The sequence below is a fragment of the Carassius gibelio genome, chromosome A15 (assembly GCF_023724105.1).
Source record: "Carassius gibelio isolate Cgi1373 ecotype wild population from Czech Republic chromosome A15, carGib1.2-hapl.c, whole genome shotgun sequence".
Classification (NCBI taxonomy): Eukaryota; Metazoa; Chordata; class Actinopteri; order Cypriniformes; family Cyprinidae; genus Carassius; species Carassius gibelio.
In genome coordinates this window covers 21,405,546-21,429,236 of record NC_068385.1, presented here as the reverse complement: position 1 = coordinate 21,429,236, position 23,691 = coordinate 21,405,546, and the positions used below count along the sequence as shown (strand labels likewise).

Genomic DNA, 23,691 nt, shown 5'->3' with positions numbered 1-23,691 from the left:
TTAACTATTATTTGTTATGTACAGCCAAACACACACACACACACACACACACACACATGATTCCATGTTTTATATGGACATTCCATAGGAGTAATTATTTTTATCCTGTACAAACTGTATTTTCTGCATTTTTAGATTTTCAAAACACTACATTCTGTATGATTTATAAACTGTTTTCCTCATGGTTCCAAAAATGTCACAAATGACTGGGATTACTACCCTTGTGGGCATAGTGTATTTGGTCCCAATGATGTAGGGAGTACCAGGTACACTCAATCACACACTTAGAAAACAACGGAAATCAAGAAATAATCTAGTTTTTTTAACATATTAAGCTAACCATTTTAAACTTTTCAAATGTTCTACAGTTCGGTATTACATATTAAATTATCATAGAGTTGTTTCTGAGATCTAAGATAGACAGATGAAAAAACACTGAAATATTAATGTTTTTTCTTTGCTTTTTTTTTTCTTTCTTGGTCAGTCATGTGTGGAGAAGACAATGCTGGAATTTGGGTCAATTTTTGTGGGCCAGTGTGCATTCTCTCTCTCTTTCTTTTGCTATTTCTTTTAATGTTTCAGTCACATGAAGCAAACAGCAAGTTGTCTGATTTTTGCTTACCTAAATATTGAACAGCACAAATATATACAATGCATTTTTATAAATGTCATTTTATTAATTTTATATTGCACAATTGCACAGTTGCACCAGTTGCACAGTTGCATATCTATCTATCTATCTATCTATCTATCTATCTATCTATCTATCTATCTATCTATCTATCTATCTATCTATGATAAGAGAACACATTCTTAGAAGTAACACTTTCAGTCAGTATTGTAAACTGGTAAAAATCCGATTTTTCTTCTCACTGCAGTATTCCGGGAGCCATACACAGTGCGGGTGGCTGATCAGAGAGTCATGCGAGGGAATACGGCGGTCTTCAAGTGCATTATCCCGGCCTCAGTAGAGGAGTACGTCAGTGTTGTATCGTGGGAGAAAGACACAGTCTCACTTGTCTCAGGTAGGGCTGATTGCTCACATCGTTTTCGATAAACTTGCGAGATTGTAACAAGACTTATATATGTGTGTGTGCCTCTGTTTTGAAATAGTTGAGTGCTTCACTTTACAGTTTATGTTTGTTTGAACTCTTTGATTGACTAGTACCCTCTGGTTGCATTTGCCACGAATGGGAGCATTTTTCATTCACAAGTTATCTGGAGTCCTTAAATTCAAATATATGCCCTGCAAAGGATTTGGCCACAGCAGACAGCAAACATCTTGTACCAGAGCCTTTATTGAGCTTTGAAAAATCCATTCTCTCACCAATCAATGTACATCACCACTTATGACTAGCTGATGCCATTTCCATGGTAACAGTCTGGTAGTAATTGGCCAGTGTGGTTGGTGAAATATGGCATGCTATGCAAGATATTCCTTATACCTTTATGAATGGTTCTGCTATTACATGGCCAGTGTCATTTATAAAGTTTAATAACTGTTTTATCTGATGTGGTCGCAGCACATGCCAATATCAACCCGCGTGCAAAATGTCAGAAGCATTAGACCAATCCAATGCTCATCCCTCGCTAAATATTTAATGATGAAGGACCTCAGACGTGTGGCTGAAAGCTCTCTGGCATGTGAAGCTGAAGAATTGTTTACTCTTGCACAGAAATGGGCTTTGAGATTGTTATGCCGGCACACATCTGTGCTTCAATCCTTTTTTAATCAGCCAGATTTTGCAAATAATTGTTAGTAGTGGTGAGGTCAGCATGAAGATAGTCTCTTCAAACAGTAGATTCGCTTTCAAATACCAAAAATACCACATGTATTTCATAAAGCAGCAACATCAAACACATACTGGCCACAATTAGTTCAGCTAGAACCTCTGGGAGTCTAACCTACTGTACATTTTTTAAAGGGATAGTTCACCCGAAAATTAAATCATCATTTACTCACCATTGTGCTGTTCTAATGCCATGCAGCCTTCTTATTCTTATTTTGGACAACAAAAGGAGATATATAATAAATATATAATCTCATGTGTATAATAATCAGCATCAAGCTTTTTTAAAGAGGTCCAAAAGTATCGCAGAATGGTCCCATGCGACACATGCCACATATTCCAAGTGTTCAGGGGGGTATATGATGGTTTTGGTGAAAAATAAAAGTGAATTTTAATATATTTTTTTAAATGAAAATCCTGACATGGACGTTGGTCTCTGTGCATGGTGCACTTTCATGAGACTCTATTAGTGCAGCAGTTCACTCAGACTTGCTCAGGAAAAGCACACAAGTTGTGAAATATCAGGATAAATAAAAACGCATCATGAAACACAATCCATAAAAAAATATAAAAAAATCTCCTTTTGTGGTCTGAAAAAGAAAAAAGGGCATACGGCATTAGAATCATGCAAGGGTGAGTAAACAATGAGTTAATTTTCATTTTTGGGGGGTTAACTTTCCTTTTAATCCATTGAACATCCTGTTTTACACAGAAATGTTTCACATTATGGAAGAAAAAATGGGCTTTGAAAAAATGGGTCTTTTCACATTTATTGTATTTTCATAGATGTACTCAGTGCTATCAAGGCATTTTATTGCTCAGCTCCAAAACTGCAGTGCGAGACATTTTGTTTTCTTGTCCTAACAGCGTTTTTAATAATTTTACTTCCCAGAAGTAACTTGATGTTTCTTTAAATGTAGGCACACATTTTGCACTTAAAAATTAGAATTAACAGAATTTAAAGACATCTCTCAACCCCAAACAATGTCTATCAGCAGATGGATCACAGGAGAATTACCTAAAAAATGGCAAATTACTTTTTAAAATGTAATATTTTTTTTTTTTTTTTTTTTTTGGAAGATTAGCTAACTAATTTGTCCCACTTCATACTTTTATAATGGATTTTTGAAAATGTGGTCTGGGACAAGAATGAAATAATACAATTAATCGCCAATCGTATTAAAATAAAGAACCAAAACTAATCATGTTTTGCAAATTTTGCATTCCGAATCCCTTAGTAATCATTTTTCTATTTGACATTTCAAATCAGGATTGCCTCGTAAAATACTATACATCAGAGCAGAATGATTGTGGTGTTAACTTGAAGCATTCGATCTCTTTTCCCTTGTCTGCTTAGCATAAATCAGTGTTCGGAGTGGACGCGTGAGTTATTCCGGCCCTACAATTCCAGCTAACGCTAGAGATTGTCCCGCAAATCACAGAGGAGATGAAATGCATGATTACAGAGTGGGACTTGTCTTAATTAATGAACTGTGATTGAAAATATAATTACAATATGAATTACCTCTCAAAATAAAGACTGCTCCCTAGTCATTTGAAGCGAGGGCCTGTTTTAAATGTGAATGAACGGGGCCCTAATGATACACTAACTTACCATTAACCTGTCATGCATTTTAAAATGGACCTTTTTGTGTGCGCTTTCAAATACATGGCTGTGGATCCGTCCCCTCCCGGCTTTTGATAAACAATTGACAGCTCTTATAAAGAGATGAAAGGCTGAGCAGGTGAAAGGGCCCGTGTGTGTGCGTTTGTGAGTGCATCTTCCTCTTCTAGTGTCCAGAGCACAGAACAGGCTCTAATGCACCTTTCAGGCTGTATTTCAGGGATTTGACTACTGAATATTGATGGTGGCTGTGTTTCTTTTGTCATCTTGTCTGCATGCGGGCCTTTTATCCACAGGCTCACCCATTTGATCTGGTTTTAGTGACTGAAGGGATGCAATCAGCCACTTGGGTGAAACATGTAGTTTAAGTCAACATGAAATTAAAATTAAGCCTTTTTTACTTTCATAACACATTCTCTGTCCTACCGTGCACGATTCGGGAAAAAACAATGATGTACGTTACATGAAAAAAAAAAAAAGTCTAGAAGTAGTAATGTGTCTTAGAGATGACTTTCCTTTTGTGATGACATCACTAGCCCCTCCCCTTTAAACTCTTGTCATATGGGCCACGCACATAGAAGAAATGTCTGAACGTGACTCGTTCAGAAGCTGACAGCTCCTCTAATAACTATACTGTATCCAGCTTGTTGCATTTGTGCTAAACTTTGGTCCCTCTGTCACTTTTCACAACGCTTTGCCTTTGGCTTTTCTCATTACAGTTTACTTCATAGCTGCGGAAGTGTCCCTCTCTCATGGCTGACATTCACTGACATTTGTCAAACCATTAAGCTCGATTCACTTTTCCTTCCAGCGCAGTTAGGGGGGGAATCACAGTCACATGCACTTTACTTATTTAATGGTGTGTTTCTAATGGGACTTTGCTGTAAATATTAAGAGTTTGCATTTACAAATGCACAGATGAGTTCATCTTTTAAGGTGTCATTGTGGATTGGCAATTAAGATGAAAACTGGATAATGAATAAATCATTTCAGCCAGTGGGAGTGCATTCAGAACAGTCACTGAACACATACTATGCAGTCTGAATGGGAATTTGCTTAAATTTATATGAAATTACTTTTCTGATATATATATATATACACTGTATATGTGCATATGTGCTTTATGTTTAGTGTTGCTGTTTGGTTGCTAAGGTATTGTGGATGGCTGCTAGGCCATTGCTAGGTTGTTTCTATGATGTTCTGAGTGGTTGCTAAAGGGTTTCCTTCAACAATGGCTTTAGTCATTGTCTATAGGTAGATTACAGTACGTGTATTATATATACGTATTTGAAAGATTCTATGCCACAAACTTGAAATTATTCACATAGTTGATCCTGATAAGTGCTTGTCATCACAGTTGTAAACACTACGACTTTCTTCTTTCATGAGGGTTTTGAGGTCACGGCATCTTTGTTGCTTAAAATAATGCGACACGTCTCCCAGACATTCTGTAGAATTCAGCCGATCTGATGACGACTTCAACACTCCTAAAGTGTTTCCATTTTTTTTTGTCATGTGACCATGAACAACTGTAAGAGAACTGTGGATATGCAAATGTGTTGCTGAATTAGATTTAAAATATCAATACGTCCAGTAAAATGATAATGTGAAAGAGGTTCATCTGAAAAAAGGTTTGTGAATTCTTGCATTTCATGCAAATAGAAATAATGTGAATTTGTGCATTTTAATGCATTTGAAAAACTTCCAAAAGCATAGTAATACATTGTTAAATAACCAACTCATTGTTAATTCAAGTAAAAATTTAAAATGTGTTCATCAGTAGTTGATGCACTGTTGAAATGCTGAGAAAACACTTTTTAAAATTGAAATGGTTTTTGTAAATTCAGTTATCAAATGCTGTGTAGCCTCTCAATTTGCTGTGTATTTGTAGCCACATTATTATATTATATTATATTATATTATATTATATTATATTATATTATATTATATTATATTATATTATATTATATTATATTATATTATATGATATGATATTATATTATATTATATTATATTAGTGACTTGTCTTTGTCCACAAAATTTCTGAATAAATATAAGCGGTAGGCTATTTTAAAAAGGACATTTTAAAAGATGAAAAGGAAGAATTGGGGTTAATCAATATATTATAATTTTTTTATTGCTATTGTGTTAATAATTAGTCATCATGTAATAAATTAAAAAGTCACTAGTCTGATTAAGAATATTATAAAATATATAACATAATGCTGATTACATGTAATCAACACCGCTGGTCACTTGTTTTGAAAGATTAAATATAGTGTAATGTTTGTGCTATTACAATATATTTAATATTTCAAAGTAAGTGAACTAAAACCACACAATTTAAGATATTATTCATATCAATAGCACAAGTTTAATACTTAGTATGTTGTTGTTTTTGCCAAATCCTAAGCCAAAAGTGACATTAGTAACAGCAAGCACTATTAAATAATACAATTTAATAATACAGTCCTCGTATTTAAATCAATATTATATCAACAACAGTGGTTGTTATTTTATAACCTTCACTTTCTAGCTATAAACATTGGTGATATGAAGATGACTGAAACAAAAAATATATATATTTCAGATTACTTCCTACATTCATGTATCAAATTCTGACCTGTGAAAGTGTAAAGCCGGTATGAATACTGCATGAGTGAAGGGAGGAATATCAATGCCATGGAGTCCTCTGTGCAACTGCCGCTGCTTATAGAATATATAAAGAGCAGAGGGGCGGTCAGACATGTTGAAAACCCAGTGCCATGTTTGAGTGAGTGTGGCTGGGGCCAGAGACAGTGTCTGTGGTGGCCGCTGCTGCTGGGAGCCTGCAGATAGTGCATTCTCATTAGAGCAAACCCACACTCCTTTCATCTTTCTCTAGCCTGCAGATTAAGTTGGAGATGGTGAAGCACCAGGCTTACAGACTGAAGCTAGAGAAGAAAGATAAATGTAAGCCTTTCTCTCTCTCGCTCTCTGTTTCTCAGCTTTACCTTCTCTTTGTGTGTACAGCAAATGTTCTATGCAGCGTGCAGTGTGGACGTCTCTCCTGAAACCTCTCTTACTGCTGCAGGTGTAATGTGAAGGGTTCTCGTGGCTTTAACCCCTTTCATGCCTTTCTTTACCTATATTTGTAAGTCATAACAGTAAGAAAAAAATATAGTTTTTTTCAACCAGAGCTATTGCCATGCCTATTATTCCCCAATTTTAAAATACAATAACATTTTTAAATAATAGTAAAGTCATATTATTTTATTTATCTATTTTTGTATCTGTTTTTGGCAAAAAAAAAAAAAAAAAAAAAAAAATTAATAATAATAATAATTATATATATATATATATATATATATATATATATATATATATATATATATATATATATATATATATATATATATATATATATATATATATATATGTTTGTAAGTCATAACAGTAAGAAAAAAGAAAGAAAAAATATATAGTTTTTTTTCAACCAGAGCTATTGCTATGACTATTATTCGCCAATTTTAAAATACAATAACATTTTTAAATAAAAGTAAAGTCATATTATTTTATTTATCTATTTTTATATCTGTTTTTGGCAAAAATAATAATAATAAAAATTATATATATATATATATATATATATATATATATATATATATATATATATATATATATATATATATAATTATTATTATTATTTGTGATTATTATTATTCTATTTGTTATTTTTGTATTTATTTTATTATTATTATTAATGGTAGTGTCATATCATTAAATGTTGATTTGGCAAAAAAAACCTCAGAGAAGAAATAAATTTAAAAAAGTATAATATCACCCCTTTTAGCATTAAAGGTACAGGTTGTAGGACCTGCCACGAGAGGGCGCACTACCAAAACAATAACAATCGCGTGGTTTGACGCTAAGAAGGAGCGTGGGATGATGGGATTTGTTGTCTTCTACACAACCGCTGACGACCATCAATCAGACGAAAAGATAAATCATGGATTTAACGGATGAGGTAAAGTTTTATAAAAGTTGTGTTTGATGTCATAATTTTCAAACGCGAGTTCAATGTTTTGCGCGAGTAGATTACATACAAAGTCAATGCAAAGACGCAATCAGACTATGGATCAGACGCGTCCTCGCACGGGTCTAGAGACGCGATTCCCCCGCTTTTGCCGTGTAAGCCCTATAATACTAATCTTGTTGATCATTATAATAGCATATGTTTTCTGTAAAGATACAAATCAAAACAACTCACCTGTTGAGTAAAACACAAGTTTACTGGAGTTACTTATCGACAGAACCAGCGGCAGACGGAAAACAGTAATTATGTTCCATAAATAAGTAACAAAATCCACCATAAAACATGCAAGAAGAAGTAAATAAGGAACTGCTTAAAGCAAGCTAGCGGTTTGCTGGACGCTAGACACTACTTCCGCATTGTCCACGACACTGTTGTCATGTGGTTTCTACATCAGTAAAGGCAGTAACAAAGGGGAACTAACGTCATTGACAGGCGACTGCAGTGTCACTGTTTAAAATGGGAATTATCATTAGAGACATTGTTAGTAATCAGTTGGACAAAATATATAACACTAGCCTAGTGGTTTTTTGATATTTTACTGCAAATATCTTACAAATTGTACCTTTAATATATATATATATATATATATATATATATATATATATATTACATACATTAACATGTACAGTAACTAAGTAACACAAGTACAGTAACACCCTGAAAAGAATAGGAAGAACCACAGTAACATGTTCATCACATACATTCAAGAGTTGCACACTTTACACACAGGCAATGCAGCAAACATCATGCATTCAACAAAATCATCTTCATTATTATCACTGACTTGTGTTCAATTTAAGATATCCATAAGATGTTATGATCCTGCAAAAACAATTTACGATAAATAATAATAATAATTTTTTGTTCAGAGTTACTTGTAAAATAATATATTCCTCATATCCCCGTTTTACTTTCTGAAGTAAACACTGTGGCTTGTTCAAAACATTGCTTTCATTGTTTGCAGCTCATCTTGTTTATTTCCAGATCAAATAATAATGTGAGCTTTGAATGGGCTACATATCTTTCTGAAAATGAAGACTTTTTTTTTTTTAACATTACATTTGCAATCCCAGTTGGTGATGATTACGAGACGGAAATTACAAAACTTCACCTTTAAGGATGTTTAAAGTTGAAATGTATAATGATATCTACTGGGACGTAAAACATTGACAGTTTCTTGCATTTCTCTTTTCATGTATCCATTTCTAGTGTACATCCTTCAGTCGGATACTGTATGTTGAAAGTAAACTGGGTCAAAGCTGAAGAAGAGAACATGGTCATCTCCAAAGCATCACACCAGCTCATAAATGCTGTTTAACTAACTATACCAAGGGCCAGCTCACTTCAACTAGAAAAACAGATCAAATTTTTGATATCATTGTTTTGCCCAGATGATGTGTATCTACAGCAGTAATTGTGATGTGAGCTGTATATGAATTGCTTGAAAAAAACATATACATTTCTGCTCCACATGCCTTTAAGAACACCTGCTTTCATCACACAAAATACATCAGAGAGAGAGAGAGAGAGGAAAAAGAGAAGGATATAAAGGAGGAAAAAAAGGACCTAAAAAATCAATAGCTATGTACATTAATCACACAGCTGCCACTGAGAGTTATGGGAGCATAAGCTGAAGGATGCATTTGTGCATTTGCAGCATGAGTGCTGGTGAACGTTTAGGGAATACAAAGAGAGAGAGAGAAGAGAGAGAGAGAGGGGTATCGGTTTTCTGATGTCTCCTTTAAGGGTGTGGTGTACCTAAAGAAATGGTTAGGGGGTCGTTTTTTTTGTCACTGCGCATGCATACTGAAGAAAAAATTAATAAATTAAATGACTGTTATTTGTTTAAACCAATTTGTTAAAAAGAAATTAACATAAACATTAAGGTCGTTGAAATAAAAAATTTCGGTCTTTTTTTATTGTAAGTAAACGTTTTTTTACTAAATGTTTTCAGTTCCATATCTTAAAAAATGCCTATATACACCAGTCAGATACTAAAACATGTTTTTTTGAAGTTGACATAACTGAAATTGTAGTTCTCAGCATGTTTTGCATTGGGACACCAATGATGCATGTATTTAATCAGAACAAAAACAGTAATATTGTGAAATAATAGTTTTCTATTTAAGTATATTTTATAATGTAATTTATTTTTGTGATGCAAAGCTACATTTTCAGCAGACATTTTTTTAATTTGTAGGCAGCATTTTGTATTTGTTTTCAACATTGATTATAACATTATTTTTTATTATTATTATTTTTGATTTATATTGTCCTATTGTAAATGTAAGGTTTTGACCAAAGCATAAATATAATTTGATAACAATTTACCTGTGACATAAATAGAAAAATATTTTCTACTGATCACAGAAGCCATTCTTAGGTTATTTCCCTGAAAAGTATATGTGAAAATGCACAGTATATGTGAAATACCTATGAATGTGAAGGCCATAACCCTGGATTAATCTCTCTTACATCACTGTTTACTGATAAATAACAGCAATATGGTGGCGATTAGGCTGTTTAGGAGGAACAGTCTGCTCAGGCCACTGGGGACTAAGCGAGACTTAATCTTTAATAAGCGCTTGATGGCTTCGTTACCGTCGGATGCTATGCTGCCGCTTGGCTCTGCTCCCCAGAACGGGACTTTTCCTGAGCTTATGGATAACACCACACTGACGCACTGGACCACGGCCAGGGCATAACATGGCAGTGCTCCAAATGGCAGATTAGTAATAAGTGTGGCATGAGCTAATTACGGGCAGAACAACCAATTAATTTCAGTTTATAAACGCCTGTAGATTGGGCCTTGTTTTTACCCCAGGTACCCTGGAATGGGGTCTGTCTGGCACCATTGATGAAGGAGGCTGGTGGCAGGTGACTTGGTCCGTGGTTGAGATATTCCATATGTACAGGTGCAGAGGTACTTTTGGAGTGGGCCTTCGTCTCATATCTATGTATCGAGGGTGTGCTTACATTTAGGAGTATAAAAAAAAGCACTCAAAACAACAAAGCCTTCTCAGACAAAATATTTGTTTGTGCTGAATCTTGCAGTTGGAGTAATATTACCACAGATTATCTTACTACTGGGAGATGAGAGGGTCTGTAATACTTTCTATTGGAGAAAACATAATGGTCAACTATCAAGTTGCTATCTATAATATAGCTTGTTACTTTTGTTGCTTCAACTCCTACTGATTTGAATTCAACAACCTAATCATCTCTTGATACATTTTCATATAATCAGCCAGGATTCACATGTGCATGTGAGGTCATCATCGCAGCAGTTTGCTTGCAGGATGGAAAAGCTTAAATTCAGAGACTGAATGTGGTTAGTGGTGAGAAGATGATAAAAACATTGATATCAAATGTAAATTGTGGCATTTTTTTAACTTTTGCTTGCCCACCTACATTCCTTTAATCCTGATATGCATTACATGAATTACATATACATTTTTAAATTACAATACATTTATTATTATTTGTTTATTATTATTATTATTTTTTAATTTTTTTTTATTGGTCTTATGAAGTATTCTAATTTGTTGAGATAGTGAATTGGTGGGTTGTTGTTAAATGTGAGCCAAAATCATTACAATTAAAAGATCCAAAAGCTTAAACTACTTCAGTCTGTGTGCAATAAATTTATTTAATACATGTGTTTCACAATTTGAATTAATGAAATAAATGAACATTTCCACAACATTCTAATTTATTGCGATGCACCTGTAAATTTAACATGTGCATGATTTTGTTGTTGAAAACAAGCTTTTGAGGTTATCCATGGTAAGCTGAAAGTAATTTGTTAATGCTTTTAAACTTTTAAATTTCCTGTTGATGGTTGAACACTGAGTAGAATAATCTCATATCATTGTAGCCAGTTTTTGAAAAAGATTATTCATAGAGCGAACCTTTCGCTGATTGTTTACAGTATGGAAGTTGCTCCCATAATTTGTGCAAATCATAAAAGGGTGTAGGAAAAAAAGGCAGATACCTGATCTGACCATTAGAAATTACTTTTGTTGGTATAATGTAATCAATCTAATGTTGATTCAGTCATATTAAATAATATTTCTGAATAATAGAGTTATTTTAGATATTTTAAAAAAATAGTATGATGTAATAATACCTTGACATATAGTGTGGCACATTTCTATTAAAGCAAGCTGTCAGTTTGTAAAAATTGCTCTTACACAGTGACAAGAATCTTCAAAACTCATTTGAATCTGTCATGACGTTTGTTGTGCTGATATGATAAGGTTGCAGGATGACCTTAGACTCTTGATGACGTACGCTGCAATCTTAATGTAGCATGAACCAGCCATTCACAACGGTTTCTGCAAGCAGCATTTGCTTATCACATGAATTCAGCTGTGCTTTTGTGTGTGTTTTATGTAAGAAAAAGAGAGTAGCAAGTCACTCCGTTTCATTTTATCAAATGCAGGCCTATAAAATACTGCAACACTCTCTTACTTGTTTCATGCAGCTGCTGCTCAGAATTTGATATGTGTCTGTTGTATTTTAAATGATCAATTTTGGTATTCCGAATACATAAGGGTGAAGGGTTCTGGTGGTTGTGCTGAAATGAAAAACAGAAGAGGGAGAGAGAGAGAGACAGAGAGAGAGAATTTGGAATCGATTTTCCTGTTACTTTCTGCTGTACTTGTGTTGCCATGGTAACATGGTCAGGTTTCTCCATCCTCCCAGGGCAAATGTAATTGTTGTCTGTTTCTCAAAGCTAGAGTCAACATTCAGCATCTTACACTCTCATGGCAGCTTAACACATCACAATTACACATATTCTCTGAAATACAATTTATAATACAGAATTAATGGTGTTTTTTTTTAAAGGTAGTGACTGATTTTAGATCCTTGAAGTTTTAATTTATATTTATTCTTATTTCTGTTAGCATAGAAATGTTATTGTTACACTGAAAAACAAGCTTCATCGTTTTAACTACATTAATAATATAGTTAATATATTTTTTAACATCTTTATTTCCATCTATTTGAAGCAGATTAGTAGTGACAGCTGACATGATGTTTTTACTTGTTATGTTTAAATAGACGCATTTTGTTATGGTTTTAATAGTTTTAAGCAATTATTGTTATTTAAGATTTTTTTAAAGCTTGTGATACTTCAAGATAAACAATACTTTACTTTAAAAATTCATTTCATTATTTTTATAACAAATGGACTGGCAACAGAGGGCAATAGTAATGTGAGAGGGGGTTCTTCTGTGCGGCCAGGCTGTGAAAAGGTTTTTAGGAGTGAGACATGGAAGGTAAGGGTGAATCTCAGGTTCCACTGAGGTGGAAGTTGGAGTCTGTAAGTGACAGGGTTGATTTGTTCCTGGATGGTAAAGGGGCCGACGAATCTGGGACTCAGTTTCTTGCATGGCAGGCTCACCCGGATGTTGCGGGTGGACAGCCAGACCTTCTGTCCCGGTTGGTAGATGGGAGTAGGTGTTCGGCGAAGGTCGGCTGCCATCTTCTGTCTGCACACTGCCCGTTGAAGGTGATGGTGAGCCTCGTCCCAGACTCTCTCGCTCTCCCGGAACCATTAGTCTACTGCAGGAACAACGGAGGGGTCTCCTGACCAAGGGAAGAGAGGAGGCTGGTAACCGAGCATGCAATGGAATGGTGTAAGACCCGTGGATGGTTGGCGGCGTGAATTCTGGGCGTACTTGGCCCAGCCCAGGAACTGGTTCCAGGAGTCCTGGTGTCCATGGCAGAAGGTCTGGAGGAAACGACCTACTTCCTGTATCTTCCGTTCTGTTTGACCATTGGATTGTGGATGATAACCTGAGAAGAGACTTAAAATCACACCTAGGAGTGAGAAAAAGGATTTCCATACCCGGGATATGAATTGTGGTCCTCGATCCCGAAACGATGTCCTCAGGGAGTCCAAATTGGCAGAAGACCCAATTGAATAGAAGCTCTGCTGTTTCTATGGCAATGGGAAGACCCTGTAAGGGGATGAGCCAACAGAATTTAGAGAACCTATCAACAATGACCAGAATACAGGTATTACCATCCGAGGGAGGTAAATCCATGTTGAAGTCTACTCCTAGTTGTGACCAGGGATGGTTTGGAATGGGTAATGGGTGGATCTTGCCAGCGGGAAGATGTCGGGGACTTTTGGAGATGGCGCAATCCGTGCAATCCCGGACAAATCTTCTTACGTCTCCTGCCATATTCGGCCACCAGAAGTGATCTTTTAGCAGCGAGAGAGTTGTGTCAGCCCCTGGATGGCCAGTGCCTAGGGAGGTATGAGCTGTAATTCTTAATGAAACGACGATAGAAATTAGCAAAACCTAAGAAGCGTTTGAGTTCTTTTATGGTTGATGGGAGTGGCCAGGAAGTGATGGCTTCGATCTTCACCTCGTCCATGTGAATACCTGAACTATCGATGACATACCCCAGGAAGTGAACTGATGGCTTTTGGAAGGTGCATTTCTCGGTCTTGAGGAATAGATGGAATTCTCGTAACCGGCTTAGGACTGTATTAACATGTTGGCAGTGTTCGGCCAGGCTCTGGGAGTAGATGAGGATATCATTGATGTGAACTATAACAAAGTGGTTGAGGTACACCCGGAGCACTTCATGCATAAAGTCCTGGAAGACTGAGGGTGCGTTGAATAGGCCATACGGCATCACCCTATACTCATAGTGGCCAGTAGGGGTAAGAAACACAGTCTTCCATTTGTCTCCTTCTTGGATGCGGATAAGTTTATATGCATTTCGGAGATCCAATTTAGAGAATATTACTGCTCCCATGAGTTGCTTGAGGGCTGCTGGGATGAGGGGAAGAGGATACCGGAATTTGACTGCGATTTGGTTTAGAGCTCATTAGTCAATAAAGGGCCGTAAGCCTCCGTCCTTTTTTGCAATGAAGAAGAGGCTGGAAGCGGCAGGGGATGTAGATGGAACTATATAACCTTGTTTCAGTGCCTCTTCAATGTACTCCTCCATGGCCTTCTGTTCTGGGAGAGATATTCCCATGAGGCACTGGCGCACCCGGAACCAGATCTATAGCGCAATCCCAAAGGCGGTGAGGAGGAAGTTGTTGTGAGGCTTTGCCTGGGCAGAAGACGTCACTAAATTCTCGGTAACAAAATGGGATTTGTACTGAACGTTTGTCAACAGGACTTTCGATGGATATGGTATTAATGGGTTAGATTTTAGAGGGTTTCATTGGCAGTGATGGTCTGTGAGGGAAGCAGGATGGAAAACACTGGTCACCCCACCAGAGGATTTCGCCTGTTGAACATGAGATTACTGGGTTATGCTGAACAAGCCATGGAAAACTGAGAATGATGTCTGCAGTTGATTCTTCTAGTACTAGGAAGTTGATGGATTCAACGTGTAACAAGCCAATGGTTATTAGTACTGGACCCACACTGTACTATATATGTCGGTGTTTAAGGGGTTTTCCGGTGATGGTGATCCCTTGGTAGGTGGTTTCGGTTGAGGTGGGAGATAACCTGAGCTGGTGGCAGAGATCCCCCAAGATGAAGTTCCCGCCTGACCCAGAGTCGAGGATGGCAGTAACTGGAAAAGTGACGTTGTCAGCAGTAAGTTGTACGGTGGTGGTGATTGGGTTCATCTTAATAGGAGATGGTTTGATGTGGGCCAAGGGGACAAGCCAGTCAGCTATCAGTTTGCATGGCAAAGACTTCCCGGAAGTGAGCAATGAAGTTCTCCAGAGATCAGGTAGTCGGACCAGCTTGTGTCCATATCGTCTCAGCCCAATGCAGAGCGGGAACTGTGAGAGATGAAATGATAAAGGTGATTTCTGATTGTTCCATGGGGTATAATTGAGGTTGTGTTCCAATGGCTAGTGAACACTGGAGGAGAAACCAGTTGCAGTCCTTCGTATGGCGCTGGTCTGACTACCTGGCTGGAGTAGACAATGTTAGCCAGAGAAGAAGATGCGGGATGTTGTGGTGGATGAGCCCTGGCCGAAGGAGCTGGGGAAGCGGCGTAAGGTGTCAATAAACGCAGCAACGAATCCACCAGTTCCTGGAACGGGTCTGGTTTACTCATCCTCGGCCTTCCAGTCCGATCTTCTGTAACAAATTGGCGACAGAGAATTAGTGGATTACTGGAATTTATTGAAACTGGTAAGTGTAGACGGAGGGAGAGTTGCAGGTGGATGGTGGATGACAGAACTTAAAATCTGGATGTATTCTTGCCAGATGGGGTGACCATAGATGTGGGTTGGGAGGACACGCCTCTGTGATAGTGAGTAATGGAGGTATCGGAGAAACGTTGCACAGGAGAGTAGCTGGAGCCACTGGAAGGAGATGAAGGATTGCTGGAGAGAAGGTAAACACAAGAGGTAAGTTTTGAAGGAGTCAGTGCTAGTAACTTTCGTTGTGGAATTTTTCGCTGATAAGTCACTAAATTGGACGATGAGATGAACTGAAGTGTGTGCTTATATAGTGCTGGGGAAATTGGTGGTTGAATCGTGAACAAGTGCTGGTGATATAATATTCAGGTGAGAGAGTGCGCTGTGATGAGCCTGACCGACTAGTGACAATTGTATTATTTATTTATTTAGGCAATATTTTAGAAATGTAACTGTTACACTGTCAAATAAATAAGTTATGCATTATGTTATAATGTTATGCTATACCAGTGCTATAACAACATATTTGTTTCTATTCATTTAGAGTGGTGGGATAATACTAATATGCAGTTAACTTATGATATTTTTAGTGATGATGACTTTATTTCAAACTCGCAGGACAGTTGAAAATGGTTGAAAAGTTGGAGAAGATGAAGTTTTTTCAGGTTACTAGAGATTCAAGCCCCCCCAAAACAAAAAAAAAAACAAAAAAAAAACAAACAACAGCTTGTCCTGATGAACAAAGTCTTGATCAAAACGTCTTTGTAAATGGGAAATAAGGTGCAGATGGGACTAGCCCATTTTCCTTCAGGAGTAATTAGCAGGTTGACTGGTTTGGGAGTAAACTACCCCAGCATCTGAATCAAACAGGCCTCCGGCTAATATGTGTGTCTCATATGGAATTGTCCCAATGGTGGAGCTGCCTCTGCACCCTCCTTTTTAAAATAACTGGTAATTAATATTTATTCCTCAGGGATGGAAAAATATATGGCTGTTGATTCTATACAAGTTGTTTTTAGTCAAATAATTCACAGAAGGATTAGAAAGCCTGGTTACATTTTGGTGGGGGGGGGGGGGGGGGGTTGTCTGTTGTAATTAAAAGTGATGTATTTAATTAGACTGTTAGTACAGTATGTCTCTGTCCTGGCTTTTCTCTTTTAGAAAAATTACTTTTATGATAAAGTAATAGTGACAGACTGTTACACTAAGTGATTTTATTTGCATGTAACTCAAAGGTACTCCAAAGAATACCATCATTTTAACATAGTGCATGTCCATGTGGCATGTGGATTGCTTCACTAATAAAAAACATGGACATTTAATAACAGTTTCTGTCTGTTTTCTGGACTTTTAGTTTGTATTTACTTCCTTGTTCTTGTTTAGCCCCCTTTTCTTTGGTCCCATTTCAAAAGTTTTCTGTGGTTACCTATTAGTTAATTAATACATTGCACATGTTCCTAGTTTAGTTACTCGTTGTTTCTTTTATATCTGGCCCTTATCCTGGAAGGTTTTTTTTTTTTTTTTTGGTCTTCTCTTGTCTTGTCTTGTGTTGTTAATCTGTCTCCTTGTTGTTGTTGTTTTTTACACTGTGGATTACCTTTTGTTGTTGTTGTTTCAGACAGTATGTTTATGTGTGTGTTTAATCACTTTTGTGGGAAATGTTGGCATAAACAGTGTTATTGTGCAAAGGGTTTCCTAAAATTATATTGAAAAAGTGTTACATCCTTTGCCATCCATAATATATCTAGATTTATTGAACATGTAGATTAAAAGCTTTGCTATATCAAAATAAACAAGGATATCTGCTCAATCAGATGATAACAGTTCTGCAATTTAACATCTATTACCATTAGAGTCCAGATGTAAAGATACACTTTATAGTTTAATTATTGTAAAGCAAATCCTTTTTTTTTCTTCCACACTTGCAACTTCTTCTGTGACCTCAGCAGGTTGGTGATCATATATGATAGCAAATCATCACCCGTCTTGCTCAATATCTGCCACTGGAAGTGATGATGTGATTCTCATCTGTTACACTCCCTGGTCTTCTTTTTATATGTTATGGATATGCATTTAGCATTATTTTAGAAATGTAAAGTTAGTTACCCTTCAAATATGTCTACACTGGTTTATTTAAATGCATAGAAGAAACAGTACATACATAGTAAATTACCATCCACGTCTAGACAGGGCATCAGTGTGGCTTTAAAAAAAAACTCCCAGTGTTCTCTTCATAGCTCTGATAGCTGTTAGGGCTAATTCCTGATAATTGGTGGTTATTAGGTCAAATCCATTCCGAACTAGTCTGCATGCCTGCACAATAAATGTCACTTTCATGCCTTTTCTGTATCTCTGTTTTCAAAATGTAGTCAGCTCCTATTTCAGACTGTAACAATTGATTTTAAAAATAAAAATATTGTATTAACTTTTTATTGACTGAAACATATTAAGGTACGGACAACATGTACATACTGTATCAACAACATTAGCGACAACATTTTACACTTCCTATAGTGTATTGAATTTGGTCACCTGCGACAATACCCTTGAAAACATTCCTAAAATTCCAGATGCAACTACTCAGATGAGGATTTGTAAAAGTTTCTCTAAACTGACTAAACGTGTTATGTTGTAGATTCTGTCAAGATAACACTACTTTTAAGTGTTTGTTATTTAAGATATTTTTCATTAATACCACAATCACTTTACCCAAGACACCCTCAAGATCTGTAAACTTGTATAAAGTACTCTATTAAAACATGCAAAAGCAAATTTACAAAAAAAAACAAAAGTATTTTGTAAATGGCTTGCAGACAGATGGAGAGCAGCGTAACTAGTGATTCTTCTGAAGTGGGTGAAATCTATTTGCTTGTTGAAGCTGCTTACATAATCCTTTAGTTCCAGTTGGCAGCTGTGAGCAAAGATATGGCACTGCAGGAATTTGCATGAATATCATTGAGAGGACAAAGAAATGAGCGCGATAAGCGTGCATGTGCAGACTCCTTTGCATAATCCCACCTAATCCATACTATGAACTCTTAGAAAATATCACCAAAATATAAGTGAGTGGAAAACCCATCAATAAGTGCATACAACTAAAATAACAAGGGATCAAATACCTTTTTTTAGAAGTGGACAATTCATTATTGGTATCATTTATTCACAACTAAAGGAGAGATCAGAAGACACCTGCATGTTTAGAAGAAACTTCTATTGCATTATAGTTTTTTTTTAATCTTATATGTTGATACTAAAATGAATAAAAATCAACAAAAACAATATGAATTTTGATATACATCAGAAGCATGTCATTGATGTGGATGGCATAGATCAGATTTGCTTAGCAATCATTTAGTTTATATTAAAACCCTGACTTTACATTGAAGACTTTGGAAATCTGACCACGGTTCGATATAATTATCTTTATATCAACTATATAAAGTACGTTTATAAGTAAACATACAAAGACAGAAAGACAACTTCAAAAGTCTTAGAATTTATTGTTAAAAATAAAATAATAAATTAATAAAAAACCAGGCATTCCGACATCCTGGCAAAAAGCACTGAGATTTGCGCAGGCTTTTTCTTCAGAAAATGTAATTTAGTTGAGGGAAGTCAATGTGTGTGTGTGAATGTATAGGCATGCATCTTTAGAGAAAAGTCTGAACAGCAGGAGAAAGCAGAATCTCCACATGCACTCTATTTAATCTCATTGCTCAACGAAACATTTGTGATATTAAACAAATCTCATTTGTGGTTTTATAGTGATGTTACGTTGAAAAGTAAAACAAATTATTTGAATGCATCAGTGACATGTTGAGATAAGGGGTTTGCATTTGAGAATGTGATTGGCTGCCACAAAAATGGTCAGCGAAGCCCCGCTGCCAATTGAATGAAAGCAGTAAATCATTCTTTACAGACAGGAAGGGTGCTCATTTCTCTTTTCCTCCATTTCAGCTTGCTGTACATGCTCAGAATAGAGCTGAAAATCTTGAGATTCAGTTCATTATAGCTTCATCATACCACATAGTTTATCTCTATACCTTTAGCTGATCTCTTTCTAATGCTTTTTTTCCCCTAACCATCTCCATCAGTCAGTACAATATTAACATTTAATTCTAAAATGATGGAAGAATAATGTTTCAAAACATCTCAAATGAAGGAAGAAGACAATTCTGTTTGAAATATTTATGTGTGTGTAGGCAAGAAAATGGCCCAAATGTGAGACATGAGCAGAAAGGGGGAAAATGGCAGGAAAACATGACATGCGGGGGGAGAGATAGATAGAGGGATGAGGAGATGTGTCTTGTAAGCGGCTCACTCCAGGGCTGTGGGGCATAATCAATGAAGAGAAGTGCGCGTTGTAACCTCTGTGTTCGAGCGGTCTCGCTGAGGCCCATCCTATTTTTATAGGGAGGGCAGGTCTGTTGCTATGCTCCAGCTGAGCAGGACAAGCACAGAGAACAGGCCACTCGCCACCAGCTCCACTGCGTCTCTCCCAGCATCCTCAGCGCTGTTTCCTACAATTGTACAGAGCAGGGGCGTAGCCATCTTTTCAGAAGTGAGGGGGACAGAAATTATATATATATATAACATAAACATTTCTGTAATCTATATAGCCTCCCAATCAACAGTTTCTGAACTGTAAGATAATTAGTTTTTAAAGAAGTCTCTGCTGCTCACCAAGCCTGCATTTATTTGATCCAAAGTACAGCAAAAACAGTAATATTGTGAAATATGTTTATATTTAAAATAACTTTTTTTTTCCCTATTTGAATATATTTTAAAATGTAATTTATTCTTGTGATCAAAGCTGTATTTTCAGCATTTTTACTCCAGTCTTCAGTGTCACATTCTTTAGAAATCATTCTAATATGCTGATTTTTTTCAGTATTCTTTGATGAACATAAGGATCCAAAGATCAGCATTTATGTGAAATAAAAAGCTTTTGCAACATAATACTCTATATCATTCAAAAGCATAGAGTCAATATAATTTTTGTTTTTTGGAAAATAAATTAAAGAAATGAACACTTATATTTAGCAAGGACTCTTTTGTGGGTTTGAGTCTCAGGCCAGCAGCACCACTGCTCCCCGGGCACCGCAGCATAAATGATGACCACTGCTCCGGGTGTGTGTTCACTGTGTGTGCACTTTGGATGGGTTAAATGCAGAGCACAAATTCTGAGTATGGGTCACCATACTTGGCCACAAGTCACTTCACTTTGAATTGATCAAAAGTGATGATAAAGTAATCATTTTTTCAAAAGATTTCGATTTCAAAATAAATGCTGTTCTTCTGAACTTTCTATTGATCAGAATATTTATTATATATATATATATATATATATATATATATATATATATATATATATATATATATATATACAGTGGGGCTCGAAAGTTTGGGCACCCCTTGCAGAATCTGTGAAAATATGTGTAATTTTTCAAAAAATAAGAGAGATCATACTAAATGCATGTTATATTTTATTTAGTTCTGTCTTGAGTAAGATATTGTACATAAAATATATTAACATTTAGTCCACAAGACAAAAAATTGCTGAAATTATTAAAATAACCCCACTCAAAAGTTTGGGAACCCTTGACAAATTTGGTCATCTTCATCGTGAACTGCAGAAGTCATCGTGACACTGCAGAAGTCATTATAATCCATAACTATGTCCCCATTGGATCCAGCATGGCTCGTTTGTAATAGGTTTTATTATTTTTGCCTTGTCGCACTGGTGTTCTGTCTGGGACACTCATCACAGTAAGATAAGGGGTGTAACATTTCTGTCACACGCTTGAGGCATTCGCCCAATCGCAAAGCACTGGACAGCTGGCCAGTCAGAGCACACCTCGCTTTTCAGCTCTTAATGCATCTTGTTTCCTTCTGGAGTATCAGTGAATGTTTGAATCTTTTTAAATAGTTGAGTCCCTCAAATGTCCTCAGTCTGAAAAGATGCATCTCAAAATCATAAAGTCACTGCTGGAAAGGGTTCAAATATGCAAAAGATGCTGGAAAACTGAAGAATCTGCAGGACCTTAAAGATTTTTCTGAAGAACGCTGCTCAGTTTAACTGTTCAGAACAAACAAGGGACTCATGCACAACCATCACAAAACAGAAAGACAGTCGAGGATCATCAGGTAACAGAACACAGTACTAAGAACCAAGGGTTCCCAAACTTTTGAGGGGGTTTACTTCAGCAATTTTTTTATCTTGTGGACTAAATGTTAATATCTTTTATGTACAATATCTTACTCATGACAGCTCTAAATAAAAAATAACATGCATTTAGTATGATCTCTCTTATTTTTTGAAAATTACTCATATTTTCACAGATTCTGCAAGGGGTGCCCAAACTTTCGAGCCCCACTGTATTTTTTTTTTTTTTTGAGAAGCAAATCAGAATATCAGAATTATTTCTGAAGGATCGTGTGACTGGAGTAATGATACAAAAAATTCAGTTTTGAAATCTCAATAAATTACATTTTTAATGTAAAAACTCCGGCTTCGAGTTTTTATATATATATATATATATATATATATATATATATATATATATATATATATATATATATATATATATATATATATATATAGCCAAATTGAGGAATTGCTTGAGTCAGTGTTGCTGTGTCAGGCTGGTCAGGATGCTCAGTCAAATGTTTCAAAATTTGCACATCTGCATAATGTCCACTGACTGCTGACTGTGTTGGCCCAACCTTAAAAAACAGTGATTTCACTATGTTGAGGAGATGCTATTTTGTGGACTTCCAATAGCGACACCATAGTTTCCATAGATATAATACTTTTTAACTTTTGCTCATGGAGCCTTGGGAGCTTTTTTTTTTACATTAAAAAATGCATATACTAGCAGACCCCCAGAATAAAATGAACTTGATATGGGACACATTAATATTGACAACATTATATCGCCCAGATTACATGAAGTGATTTTTTTTTTATGTGGATGTGTTGGAATAATAATTTTTTTATCCGTAAAAAGCACATCTAAGCAGTCATTACAAGGTTTTTAGCAATTTAGTAATTTCTCTCTGTGGATCTTGCATGCAATTTTGCCGTGGTGTTGTCACTCAGTCCTGGGGAAGGCGTTTGTCATGTCTGATTAGAGTTAACCCCTCAGACAGCGGCCTGTGCATGTGTCACGGCTGCTCTGTCTTCCCCTGCTTGTCTCCTCCGTTTTCTTCCCCACCCCTCCTTCTCCTCTGGTTATTTTCAGACAGCACAGCAGAAGAATATTTCCCCCTTCAAGGTCTCCCGCCCACTCCCGTGGGTGCCGTTTCCCTGGAAACCATGTCAGAGTTGACTCGGGGACCGCAGATGGATTGCCCTTTATCAGGTTACACAATTGGCCCATTAAAGAGAGGCAGCCTGCCGTTCTAATGACAGGACCAGCCAACACCCACCCCCAAACCCCCCATACACCCCATCCCTAATAGGTATAGCCACACATCAACGTCTGGACACAGGGCTGGACAACGTCACAGCTTATAAGGCTGTTTATGTGCGGATTACACCTCTCTGGGGATAGAATTGTTTGCCAATCCTGACCTGGATGATAGAATCCGAATGGAAACTTTGAATTGAAACTTTGAATTGAAACTGACAGCATCATAGGCCTTCAGCAGCTAATCCGTTTTACCTGTCGACTAGTCATTTGGGGTTGCTTTTTAATTCCACACAACTAACTACCATAATACCAAGCATCATGCTAGTGATGAATGTTACACAAAACTATAGGATCTGCATTGGATCAACAATATAGAACTGTCGTTAAAGGGGTCAAGTGATGCAATTTCAGATCTTCCTTTCTCTTTGGAGTGTTACAAGCTGTTCATTAATAGATAGGATCTCTAAAGTTGCAAAGACTCAAGTCTCAAACCCAAGGAGATATTCTTTATAAAAGTTAAGACTAGTCCACAACCTCCTAAAATGCCTCATTTAAACACACCCCAATATGTCTGCGTCACTATTTTAAATGTTCTGTAAAGAAAGAAGGTGTAACTTTAATTCTGGCTATTGCCATAGGCGCCGTGTTGTGAA

The 23,691-nt window shown here is 36.4% G+C and overlaps 1 protein-coding gene across 2 annotated transcripts in view; it reads left to right on the top strand.

Moving 5' to 3' along the window:
* LOC128029400 (cell adhesion molecule DSCAM) overlaps positions 1–23,691 on the top strand; it is a 132,281-nt gene that overhangs the window by 18,915 nt on the left and 89,675 nt on the right. For both annotated transcript variants that reach the window (XM_052617181.1, XM_052617180.1), the window contains exon 3: positions 879–1,025. In XM_052617181.1, coding sequence (XP_052473141.1) covers positions 879–1,025 — 147 coding nt within the window. The remainder of the gene's footprint in view (positions 1–878; positions 1,026–23,691) is intronic.